Source organism: Podarcis tiliguerta (assembly GCF_965153285.1).
Source record: "Podarcis tiliguerta genome assembly, chromosome: 4".
Lineage (NCBI taxonomy): Eukaryota > Metazoa > Chordata > Lepidosauria > Squamata > Lacertidae > Podarcis > Podarcis tiliguerta.
The window spans coordinates 50136508-50149323 of NC_139537.1; the positions used below are offsets into that span (position 1 = coordinate 50136508).

Below are 12816 nucleotides of genomic sequence, written 5' to 3' on the forward strand. Positions count from 1 at the left end.
GTCAGAGCGCGCTTTACATGGAGACTGTACACACAGTGAATGCTTAATAGATTCTGGTCCTAATTCTAATTGGAGGGAGGTGGATGGGAAAGAAAGGCAAATAGTCAGAGGAACTAGTTCTCTACATTTTGACATCTGGCTCTAAATTTCTGAAGCGGGCTCCTCCAATAGAAGAAGCTGTACCTGCCAACCTTTTCCTGTCAATATTATATTAACAGTAACAGCACAGAAGCTCCCTTCTTCTGGAAGAAGTTGGCAACTCAGTTGTGCACATTTTTTTAAGGAGTAAATTACTTTGTCTATGTCAGGGGTGGGGGAACATTTCAGCCTTGAGGCCACATTACGATTTGGGTAACCTTCCAGGGGCCACATTCCTGTGGTGAGCAGGGCCAAAGGTGAAAGTGGGCAGAGCAATGGATGTGAATTTTACCTTTTGTACAGTAAGCTGGTTTCTATACACACTCGCACATCCCTCTTTAATCTTCCATTCAGACAAGTCAGAAGCATTTTCAGTGTTTGAGGGGACATTCTAGGCAGGCAAAAGTACTCCAGGAAGGTGCAGAGCAAGGCTTCTGAGTTGTGGCCCTGTGGAGAGTCCTGAGGGTCAGAAAATGAGCCTTGAAGGGCTGCTTTTGGCTCCTTGGACCTGAGGTTCCCCATCCTTCATCCACATAAACAGCCACATTTCTTCAGGGTTAGCTCTCTCACCCTGGGGAGATTAGTCATCAGTTTATCATGAATGGAAGAGGCTACAGCTGTGTGGTGCTGGTTAAGTGCTAATTTGTAACTAACCTAAGTCTTGCTCTCCATGAAAATATAATAACAACAATAATAATGTATTTCTTACATACCCCCCTCATGTGAGTGGGTTGCCCCAGCCACGCTGGCTGGCTTCCAAGAAAAGTAATATGATTGCTTATCTCTTTGACATCCAGCAGAAGGGTGTTTCACAGGGCAGGCACAACTACTGAGAAGGTCCTCTGCCTGGTTCCCTGTGGCTTCACTTCTCTAAATGAGGGAACTGCCAGAAGGCCCTCAGAGCTGGGCCTCAGTGTCTAGGCTGAGCAATGCGGGTGGAAACGCAATGTATCTTGTTGGGACGACAAGAACAAATTTTAATGTTGAGCACCAAGGAATAGTAGACTAGAATGTGTTGTCCTTCTGTTTTGTACTCCATGCCAATTTAAAATTAATGGAAAAATATGGATTTGGTGAGTCACATCTGGAATAAGGAACAACAGTAAAAAAATAAATTGATGTTTTCCCAACACACCATAAACTAAAAGGCTTCAAAGTTTTATAATGCATTGTGTGTAGAAATTAATGGGAAATATATATCTGTTTTTATAAGAATTACTATGAAATTTCCAATGTTGACTTGGTTTGTGCCTTTTCATGGGGGAGTTTGGCTCTAAATAAAATACAAGTAATTTTATAGACTTAACACTGACAATTTGCCATGTTAGTCTAAGTGTGTTTTAAAATTTTACTGATACGTTCAAAGGAACGTTGGAGTGCATGAAAAGTGCATGCATATTGAAAAGGAACATTCCTAGGGCTGATATTTAGCAAACTCAGGCTTTAATTATACATCTATTTTTCAAAAAACCAAAATGTAGAGGTATTTTAATTTTATGTGTGATAATGGCCAGGGGTGGTGCTATTCAATGGCAGTCCTACTCAGAGTAAGCCCATTGAAGTTAATGGATAAACCTATCATTTCTTAATGAATTTTTGGAATTCACTACCACAAGATGAGATTACCACTGGTTTAGATGGCTATAAAACTGGATTAGGAAAATTCACAGAGGATATGACTCTGAGTGGATATTTTCCATGATAGATAAAAGGAAATGTCATGTTCAGAGACACTTTGTCTCTAAATACAAGCTGCTGGTCCAACACAGAGTAGTGGAGGGCTATTGACTTTGTGCTTTTCTTGTGAACTTCCTGGAAGTTCCTGGAAGACAAAGCCATGTGTCTGTGTGCATCTAGTGTAGGTATGGGAACCGCAGGCCCAGGGCTGAATGTGGTCCTCCAGTCCTCTCTATCTGGCCCTCAGAGCTCTCCCTAGCCACACCCGTCCTTGCCCTCTCTTGGAGTGTGTTTGCCTGAATTGAATATGTCCCTAAACTCTGATAATGCTTCTCTGGATGGAGATCTAAGAGGGGTGTGTGAATGAATAAAAACTAGCCTAATGTGCAAGACAAAACCTACTTTTGTCGCTCTGCCCACTTTTGCGTCCCCCACCCCAAACGTTGCCCAGAAGGGAATGCAGTTCTCAGGCTGAAAAGGGTTCCCCTGTCCCGTTCTAGTGGGTGCAGTTCTATGAATTGGGCACACAGTGCAGAAGCAAAACCCTCTCATTTTAGTGGGCACAATTCCACAATATGTTTTTGGTTAAGCCTGAATACATGAAATACTAGATGAGTAGAAATGAGTGAATCTTTTTTTTTTTTTTTTAACATCCTACTTGGCTCTCGCGCAGCTGGAAAATTACTGAGGGAGGGATATGGTTGATTAACTGATATGAAGTTTAAAGATTCAAATAAGCATTGCCACATTTAGCATTCTCTTTCCACGGGCCAGAAAACCATCTAATCCTCTACATTAAACGAGAAAGAAACACTCAGTAGACTACTGCAGATCACATAATGCAAACCAGTGCTTTGCTCTCTGTCTCGCCAGTTTACAAGAGAGAAACAAAAAATAAAACGCTTATAGCAACTTTGACATAAAGCTGCCTTTTTTGTAACTTTCTCAGGAAATCTGTAGCAGAGCAGAGAACTTAATACAGGCTGTGGCAACAGGTTTATTTATTTATTTTACTTGGGCAAATTTTCTGTCGTAAGGATAAAACTAGATTAAATGGGAGGAAACTACGGGCTGGCATTTTGATGACAATGACAAAAATATCCATGCAGGAACAGCACCAATTCCACAATAAACAAGAGTTTGGAAGTGCTCAAGAGTCTTGAGGCACGGGTTAAACCTTTTGTAACCAAGCCAAGCGATGACTGCAGCTTTCATTTTAACATTTGGGGGAAAGCTATTTCCTCATTAAATGTAACACAGGTAAATGTTTTCTAGGTTATCTAACCAAACTTCTGCAAAACCACACTGCGTATGCCTGTGATGGTGATCGCTTGAGTCTGCAGTGTCCTCGACATTCAACAATAAGTGTCCAATCTGCATATTACGGGCAAGCTTACCAGTTGTGTAGTGAACAACATCCAGAAGCCACGATGAAAGAGCCCATAAACTGTGTGGCATCTACTACTTTGCAGGTATTACATATTGCAGTATTTTTATTCTTGTTTTTTTAATAAATAAACAGCCTTTCAGAATGATTCAGTGATATAAATTGTATTTATTAAAATGCAAGGTAAAGGCAACATTAATTGACTGATGTTCAGAGTGTAACTTTTATAATAGAATAGTTGTTATTGTGGGAGGAAGGATGGTTCAGTTGTGCATATGACTAAGTTTTAGTGTTTCTGGAGGTCTAATGAATATGCAGACGCTTATTAGGACCCCTCCTCAAAGAAAATCTCTCCACCCCTTTGCTCCTGAAGAATATGCAATGCTAATTAATCCTGACACTTAAGAATGTGTTTGGCTACTTTTGAAATTCATATTTTATTGTCACTTCTTAATTTTTGAATAGCAACAATTTAAAGTAAATTTTTAAATCAATATCTGACTACATACCGTATTGGCTTGAATATAAGCCGCACTTCTTTCCCAGATTCTGATCGTGAAAAGTGCGGCTTATATTCACGACCTTATGCCACCAAAACAGCGCAGCTCCCTCCCCCCAGGAAGCAGCCCGGGAGTGCAGGGCCACAGCGCCTGTCCCGTCCGCGGCTCCCAAGCCGATTTTTAAAGGTGTGCCTTATTTGCGGGTGGGGGCCAATACAGTAAATGAAACTGGTTGCAATTTGTTTGCAACTCAATACAGTGGCACAAATCTTCCCAAACAGTTCTGAGTGGTGACTTAGCCAACCATGCATGATCTATAGATCTGTGGTGCAAGCCTCACAGGACCTGTTCATCACAAGCAAACTGAAATCCAGTTTGGGGGATTGGGTGGCTGGCCACACACTCAGTAGTTGTATGGGCTGTCTGACGTCTCTTGCCAAGCAGACTGGGACAAAAGAGCCCTGAACAATGAGAATGCCCATTAAGATTAACACCCAATGGTCCAACTTAATTTGTCTGTGCCAGATTGATGGAGTTGTTTTGGCACTGAGCTTATGTTAATGGATTTTCCTGGGAGAAATCTAGATTGCCAATTAGTTCTGGCTCCAATTTCTAGTAGACAGCAGTAGAATCTACAGCCTAATTTTGATTAGGATTATTGAAGATTACCTCTGAATCACTGGCTTGCCATTGTATCAAATGCCCCAATGATTAATAATATATTTGAGACCTGTGCTTCATCTCTGTTCCCTTGCCACATACACTGTTCTGATAGTCTTACTGTAGACACATAAGAACAGTTATATAGACATAGAGGCAAGCGTTTAGTCCTGAATCATGGTTATTCCCTGCCTCAGAAGTCAAGGCAATCATGTTCCTCATGTTAGACAAACCAGTAATATTTAAATTTCCCTCACATGGGAAAAATGCTAACACAGTCATGTCCTGTTGTGACAAATTGGTCATTATTTTGTAGGTTTAGAGGAATTTTTAAAAACTGATATACAAAATATGCAAAGATCATTTCCTAAACATAATTAAGATCTGATGATGCAGTCGGGTTCCTGACCTCATGGGAATCCTAAACTGTAGCATCCTTAATCCTTTGATTTGACACCATGTACAGAGCAATGCTGTGCAATTTCTACTTAGAAGTAAGAGCTGCTGTGTTCAGAGTGGCTTATTCCCATGCACGTATGTTTAGGATTGTAGCCTGAGGCAGGAATCCTATACAGACTTACCTTGGATGTCTACTTTTGAGAGCACATCCATAGGATTACTCTGTACATTTAAAGCTAATGAGCCTGAACTGGCAAGCAAAGGTTATTTCCTGAGGAGCTACTAAGGATGATTCTTGTATTTTGTTATTTTACATGGCATCATTATTTTTCTTTTTCATGAGAGCGGGTATTCACTTTTCACTATCTTTGATAGAAAGATGGTATGTTTGTATGGTTTAGGATCCACTGGTGGCCTAATTCACAACCACAGTTTTCTCCTTAAGAAGATATATAGGCAGACATACAGTAGACATTAACAGTGCAATCCTATGTGTGCTTACTTGGAGGTAAGATTCATTATGTTATGTTATGTTAAATGGACTTGCATTATACAATAAAGATAATTTCCAGACATTTCTATAAAGTGGTGATTTTCCAAGCAGTTGGCTAATACTGTCAGGTATATTTCTATGCCTTTAGCAGGTACATAACCACAGTGCAAAAGTTTTACTACTTATTCAGGAACCTAGTGTTTGTAGAAACATTTTAAAAATCAGTGTCATTAAAGAAGGGATAGGCAAATTGTTGCCATTCAGATGTTGTAGGATTTACACAGGTCCCTGCTCTGTCCCTCTATAAAGAAGTTAAATGTTATTGTTTAGTGTAATACCCTGTTTTTTTAAATGAATATTGCTTGGAATAGTGGTTTTATAAGCATGGCCTGTATGTGCTTTAATGCATCTAATGGCTGAAAAATGATCTTTGGTTCAAGCTGTCCTCATGAAAATGGGAGTGTCACCCCTTCTCCTTTGTGTCCTTAACTAGCATGGCACCAAGACTATTTTGAGTCCTTTGAATCTTTGGGGATTTAAGCTAGGCTTGCACAGAAAGATTATTTGAAGCCATCACACATCCCAGCTGCACATAGATAGAATGATAGGATGTTTTACAGATATGTTCACATAGCACTCAAATGCAAGATACATGTCTGGCTTTGTCTTCTCTCAAATCTCAGACACCTACAGTAAACCAAATTGTTGGAAGCAAATCTGCATGATCTCATCCTACCTATTCTCTCTGGAATGGAGAGATAATCTAAGCATAGTATTATTTTACTGAAAGAACAAAGAATGCTATACAGGAATCTTTCACTGAAGGGCTGAAAGAAAAATTAAATCCCTCCTAATCTGTGACTGTTCTGACCATATATTAGTTTTGAACATATTAGTGGCCAGATCTTGTTGCACAGCAAATTCAACACCGGCAATGTTATCCTATACATGTCTGCTCAGAAGTAAGTTCCATTGAATTCAATAGGGTAAGTGATTAGGATTGCAGTTTTAAGCTTACATCTCTTATAAAACACAGGGTAAAACATGAAGAGATTTTTTTTATAGACAATGATTCTGGCTAGCATAACTAGAAGTAAAGATCACTAGAATATAGTAGCAATGCTTTATTGGCTGCTTTTGAGCATTGGAGATCGGATTTTTTTCTCCTCTTGGATGCTAGTTAAAAGGCTTTTTATTGTTTACTTGTGTTCTAAAAATAGTCTATGAGTTTTTTTCGTTTTTTTTTTAAGGATATTGGCACTTTTCTCAATCTATTTTGAACTACTCTTTCTCTATAAAACTTTTACTGCTTTGTGGGCAAATTGTAATAGCCTGCCAACCTTTCTAATCTGGAACTGCTGCTTCCAGGAATTTGAGGACAATTGCTAAAAACAAGATGTTTCTTAGTGCTAATAGTAGCAGCAGGCCCATGATGAATCCAATAAACCTCTCATATCCAATAAACCTCTCATATTGGTTGATTCATTTATGACAGTTAACAATACAGCAATGTAGCATTTTGCTCTGTGTAAACAAAAATTTTGTTCTGTGTAAACTTCAGTGATTAACACCTTTCAAGGCATCAGTTATATGCAGTGTGATAAATTGGTTTTTCATTTACTGGTAGTTCATGTGGGGTGAAAATTTGTAACAAAGCAGCAGCCACTATCAAAAAAATTCAAGCGTGAAAATAAGTCCCTATCTCCTATTTTCAAAGGTTACATGAATTCTTTATATTAATATTGCTTCACAGCTGACAAATTCTGGAATGCCAGCTTGTCATAACAAAATCTATAGTGTCCTATTTCCCCAACTTATCTGCCACCTTGCAATACATCAAACAGCTCTTAAGGGGGATTTCAAAATAGGTTCGTCGCATCCAAACTTGAATGGTAAAACAAAGGAATTTTGGGGAACTCAGATCATCCCATAATTTCACAACTCGGTTTGTCTTGGAAATCATTGTATTGGCATTGTATAGATTGTTATGCCTATTTTTCTGGTAACCAGTGGGCAACAGCTTATCACATATAGATTTTAAAATGTCAGGGTCTGAACTGTTATATAGTTTGAATCTGTTTTTCAAGACTATGCTTTTTTGCTCATTGTTTTAGAAAGTACTGGATGAATGCCAGGATCTGAGAGCCTGCCAACTCCTTGTCAATAGTCGGGTTTTTGGACCTGATCTATGTCCAGGAATCACTAAATACCTTCTAGTCTCCTTTAAATGCAAACCTAGTAAGTAATTTGTAGAACAGGCAAGTGTCATTTTTGTACTTGTTTTGCTTTTTGTTTTGACTGCAGTGCCGGCACAGACATCTTTGCATGAATCTATGCGAAGCTCTGAAGTGGATTCACCCAGTCCTTGTACCAAAGTTTGTGGGTTTTGATAAGCATGTTATTCACCACTTTTCATAAAAGTTTATGTCCATGTGCAAGTGAGTTATATCTGGCAATGTGCACAGAGGTCCGACAGAACCAAAACACTACCCTGCAGCCATTTTTCAGAAGTGACTGTATGGAAATGACCCTTCACACATGCACATCCATCATAAAAGAGCATAACCCATCTAGGGGGGAAAATTTGCTGTACATATTAGTTTCTGCTATAGATTGTTGGGGGTCTTAAAAATAATTCATTACAAGATGGGACATAAATCATTAAGGTGAATGGGGATAAGCGCAGGTGCCTTTCTATAAAGGTGGAAACTTCACAGTGCAATCTATGCATGTCTACAGAAGTAAGTCCCATTGATTATAGGATAGAGACTAGTGTGCCTATATATTTTATTTACTTCTCATTATTTCTATTTTGTTTTCCCCCCAATGTAATCAAAATGGCTTATTAATATAAAAGAGCAATAAGATACTAACCGCTGCCCCCCTGCAGATCTCAAACCGTAGGTTGTCAGGTATGGGGGAGTTGAGTTTTTTAGGGCTTTGTACAGGAGTACCAAATATTGGATTGGGCCCAGTAATACACAGGCAGCCGGGACTGATGATTTGTTTTCCCATCTTACTGTCACATTTAACAACCTGGAAGCAGCATTCTGCACCAGATATATGATCTAATCTTCAAAGTTAGCTCCATGTAGAGTGTATTGCAGTAGTCTAATCACTACTTGCAATAGTCAAAGTCTTTGGTGCAGAAAATTCAAATAACAAACTTTGGGAGCCCAATATAGAAAAAAGTTCATTCCATTAAGGGCAATGTGACTTAATTTCTACTTCATGAAGATAGTAATGGCTGGCTTTCTTTCACTAGATTCTGTCACTGTTTTTTAAAAAAACAGCAACACAGAAAACCTAAATGCCAGTGTATTTTATTTAGCAGTCTTCTGTCTTTTGAATGACCTGAAGAAAGTGTTTTGGTGAGTGACTAATACGGTCAAGCTAATGCTATGAATTTAATCAGGTTGCACTGCATTTGATTTAGATACAGCTAGATTTGCAAGCCAACTGGCTGCACATTTCTCAGAAGTTAGTCCTACCGAGTTCAGTGGGATGTACTCACAACACAAATAAGTGTGCATAGGGTTTTAGACCTAACAACATTCATTTTGTTGGTCAAAGCCTTACAATTCAGAGTTGGCCTCATTGGAAACCTAGCTGGTAGTAGCCAGTACTTGTGAGTGGGATAGGGATACATATTGTGAAAGTAGGAAGTCACATCCTCATGCATATAACCTGCAGTACAAATGGTGATTGCATTGGATGCTTTGCATCCAGAGATACATCACAGAATATGCAGATGCATATTCTCCATATTCAATCTCTGTGTGGTTCCCAGTTCAGGAAGGGATTCTGTGTATAGATATACGTTTCTCCTTGGAGATTTCTCTTGCTGGATCAGTGTGTAGATATCAGTCTTCACCTAATCAAATCTGGTTGTGACAAAGCCCCAGTAAAACTAACAAAACAAATATGACTAATATGAGTCCCCTTGCTCTTGATGGAGCTTAGTTTTTCTGTGCTTATAAATAGACCGAGGGAGGGGGGAAGCGCTTCTTCAATCATTTGCTTAATTTCACTTATTCACTTTAAATCCAAGTAGTTATTGTTATTTTTGAGAATAATCTCTCGTTATCTTATACTGCATTAGCCTCATTCTTTTATGTTACCCTTTAGGACCAGAAAACATGTGGATTGTTTGTCTGCTGGGCAGCATATGTAGGGTTCAGGCTGCACAAATAATAGACAGTCATGAGGGAAATGCCAAGGACTTTTGAATGACGTTGTTTCCTGCTGTTGATAAAATGTACTTAAAGTTTTTCACAAATAAACAAAGCCCTTTAGACTGTTACATTTCACATTAAATAATAATGATAATAATAATTTATTATTTGTACCCCGCCCATCTGGCTGGGTTTTCCCAGCCACTCTGGGCGGCTTCCATAGAAACCAAAAATACACTAAAATATCACAGATTTAAAAACTTCCCTGAACAGGGCTGCCTTCTTGACAGATGTCTTCTGAATGTCAGGTAGTTAGTTATCGCTTTGACATCTGATGGGAGGGCGTTCCACAGGGCGGGCGCCACTACCGAGAAGGCCTTCTGCCTGGTTCCCTGTAGCTTTGCTTCTCGCAATGAGGGAACTGCCAGAAGGCCCTCGGCGCTGGACCTCAGCGTCTGGGCAGAACGATGGGGGTGGAGACGCTCCTTCAGGTATACTGGGCCACGGCCGTTTAGGGCTTTAAAGGTCAACACCAGCACTTTGAATTGTGCTCGGAAACGTACTGGGAACCAATGTAGGTCTTTCAAGACCGGTGTTATGTGGTCTCGGCGGCCGCCCCCAGTCACCAGTCTAGCTGCCGCATTCTGGATTAGTTGTAGCCCCACGTAGAGCGCATTGCGGTAGTCCAAGCGGGAGATAACTAGAGCATGCACCACTCTGGCGAGACAGTCCGCAGGCAGGTAGGGTCTCAGCCTGTGTACCAGGTGGAGTTGGTAGATAGCTGCCCTGGATACAGAATTGACCTGCGCCTCCATGGACAGCTGTGAGTCCAAAATGACTCCCAGGCTGCGCACCTGGTCCTTCAGGGGCACAGTTACCCTATTCAGGACCAGGGAGTCCTCCACACCAGCCCGCCCGCTGTCCCCCAAAAACAGTACTTCTGTCTTGTCAGGATTCAACTTCAATCCATTAGCCGCCATCCATCCTCCAACCGCCTCCAGGCACTCACACAGGACCTTCACCGCCTTCACTGGTTCTGATTTGAAAGAGAGGTAGAGCTGGGTATCATCTGCATATTGATGGACACCCAGTCCAAACCCCCTGATGATCTCTCCCAGCGGCTTCATATAGATGTTAAAAAGCATGGGAGAGGACGGAAACCTGAGGCACCCCACAAGTGAGGGCCCAGGGGTCTGAACACTCATCCCCCACCACCACTTTCTGATTACGGTCCAGGAGGAAGGAGCGAAACCACTGTATAACAGTACCCCCAGCTCCCAGCCCCTCTAGACGGTCCAGAAGGATGTTATGGTTGATTGTATCAAAGGCCGCTGAGAGATCCAGCAGAACTAGGAAACAACTCTCACCTTTGTCCCTAGCTCGCCGGAGATAACCAGCGCGACCAAGGCAGTTTCAGTCCCATGATGAGGCCTGAATCCCGATTGGAAGGGATCCAAATGGTCTGCATCCTCCAGGCGTGCCTGGAGTTGTTCAGCAACCACGCGCTCAATCACCTTGCCCAAGAATGGAAGATTTGAGACTGGGCGATAGTTGGCCATACTGGCCGGGTCTAAAGATGGTTTTTTAAGAAGCAGTTTAATGACCGCCTCTTTCAGTGGATCTGGGAATGTTCCCTCACAGAGGGAAGCATTCACCACCCCACAGAGCCCATCGCCCAGCCCTTCCTGGCTTGCTTTTATTAGCCAGGATGGGCAAGGATCAAGGAGACAGGTGCTTGGTTTCACGCGTCCAAGCAGCCTGTCCACATCCTCGCGGGTAACAGATTGAAATTGATTCCATGCAACTCGGCCAGACAGAGCTGCTCCCACGGTGGTATCTAGCTCCTTCCGAATATGAGTGATTTTATCTGCAAAAAACTTTGCAAAATCGTTGCAGGAGATCTTGGGGTCTTTACAAGGTCCCGGTGGTAAAGGTGGTTCCGTTAAATTGCGAACCACCTGAAAGAGTCTCCTGCTACTATTTTCTGCAGATGCAATAGAGGCGGTGAAGAAAGTCTTCTTCGCCGTCGCTATCGCCACTTGGTAGGCTCAACATTGAGCTCTAACCTGTGTCCGGTCAGGTTTGGAGTGAGTTTTCTGCCACCGATGCTCTAGCCGTCTCAGCGATTGTTTCATCGCCCTTAGCTCCGAAGAAAACCACGGGGCTGTCCAGGCTCCATGCAATCGGAGAGGGCGCTTCGGAGCCAGACAGTTGATAGCCCTGGTTAACTCCGCATTCCAGCGGGCCACCAGGGAATCAGCTGAAAGGCCATCAACATGGGATAAAGCATCCCCTACCACTCTCTGGAAACCATTTGGATCCATTAAGTGGCGGGGGCGGACCATCCGAATTGGTCCCACCTCCCTGCAGAGGGGAAGGGTCGCGGAGAAGTCCAGTTGCACCAGGAAGTGATCTGACCATGGCACTTCTTTTGTTTCACTTTTACTTAGTGTCAGATCACCCACGTCACTAGAGGTGAACACCAGGTCTAAGGCATGTCCATGACTATGAGTTGGGCCAAACTTATTCAGGGACAGCCCCATGGAGGACATGCTTTCCACGAAGTCCCGAGCAGCCCCTTGTAAGGTTGTGTCGGCATGGATGTTAAAATCCCCTAGGACAACCAAACTAGGTGTCTCCAGGAGAAAATCCGCCACGACCTGAAGCACCTCAGACAGGGAATCCTTGGTGCAGCGGGGAGGTCGGTACACCAAAAGGAATCCTGTACTGCCCCTATTGCCCAACTTCCAGAACATGCACTCAGAAAACTGGATCTTCCCAGCAGGATGCCTGGTGCAAGCTAGTGACTTCCTAAAAATCACTGCAACCCCCCCTCCCCGCCCACATGACCTGGGTTGCTGTGCGTAAGAGAAACCTGGTGGGCAAGCAGCGGCAAGGACAGGCCCATCTGCTTCCTCCAACCAGGTCTCTGTCACACATGCCAGGTCAAATCCTCCATCCACAATCAGGTAATGGATGGCAGTGGTTTTATTCATCATTGACCTGGGCTGCATTACACAGCAACACCTTCAGGTCATGTGGGTTTCCCCTGTTGATTCCAGTATCCATCCGGTCAAGGCCTGACCCGGAGGCAGTGATAGTCTTCAAACCACGACTAAACCTGCCTCCTCGGTAATGACATGGTCTGGTCTTAGCGTAACTCCGCCTCCTGCCCATGATCACCGAGATCAGATGTCCCAGTGCTTCCCCCCCTGTGGAACTTGTCCCAGCCATCGTGTTGACTGGGGAGCCACTCCCAGGCAGCCCTGATCCCACCCCTTAAAACAAAACACAAACTATACAGAACCAATAAAACAACAACAAAAAGAACAGAACAATTATACTAAAATTAATCCCCAACAAAATATCCATCCCACCCACCCACCC

The 12816-nt window shown here is 42.4% G+C and overlaps 1 protein-coding gene across 4 annotated transcripts in view; it reads left to right on the forward strand.

Annotated features, from left to right (window-relative positions):
* EVA1C (eva-1 homolog C) overlaps window positions 1-12816 on the forward strand; it is a 49855-nt gene that overhangs the window by 20305 nt on the left and 16734 nt on the right. For all 4 annotated transcript variants that reach the window (XM_083438629.1, XM_083438630.1, XM_083438628.1 and 1 more), the window contains exons 2-3: window positions 3091-3287; window positions 7369-7492. In XM_083438629.1, coding sequence (XP_083294755.1) covers window positions 3091-3287; window positions 7369-7492 — 321 coding nt within the window. The remainder of the gene's footprint in view (window positions 1-3090; window positions 3288-7368; window positions 7493-12816) is intronic.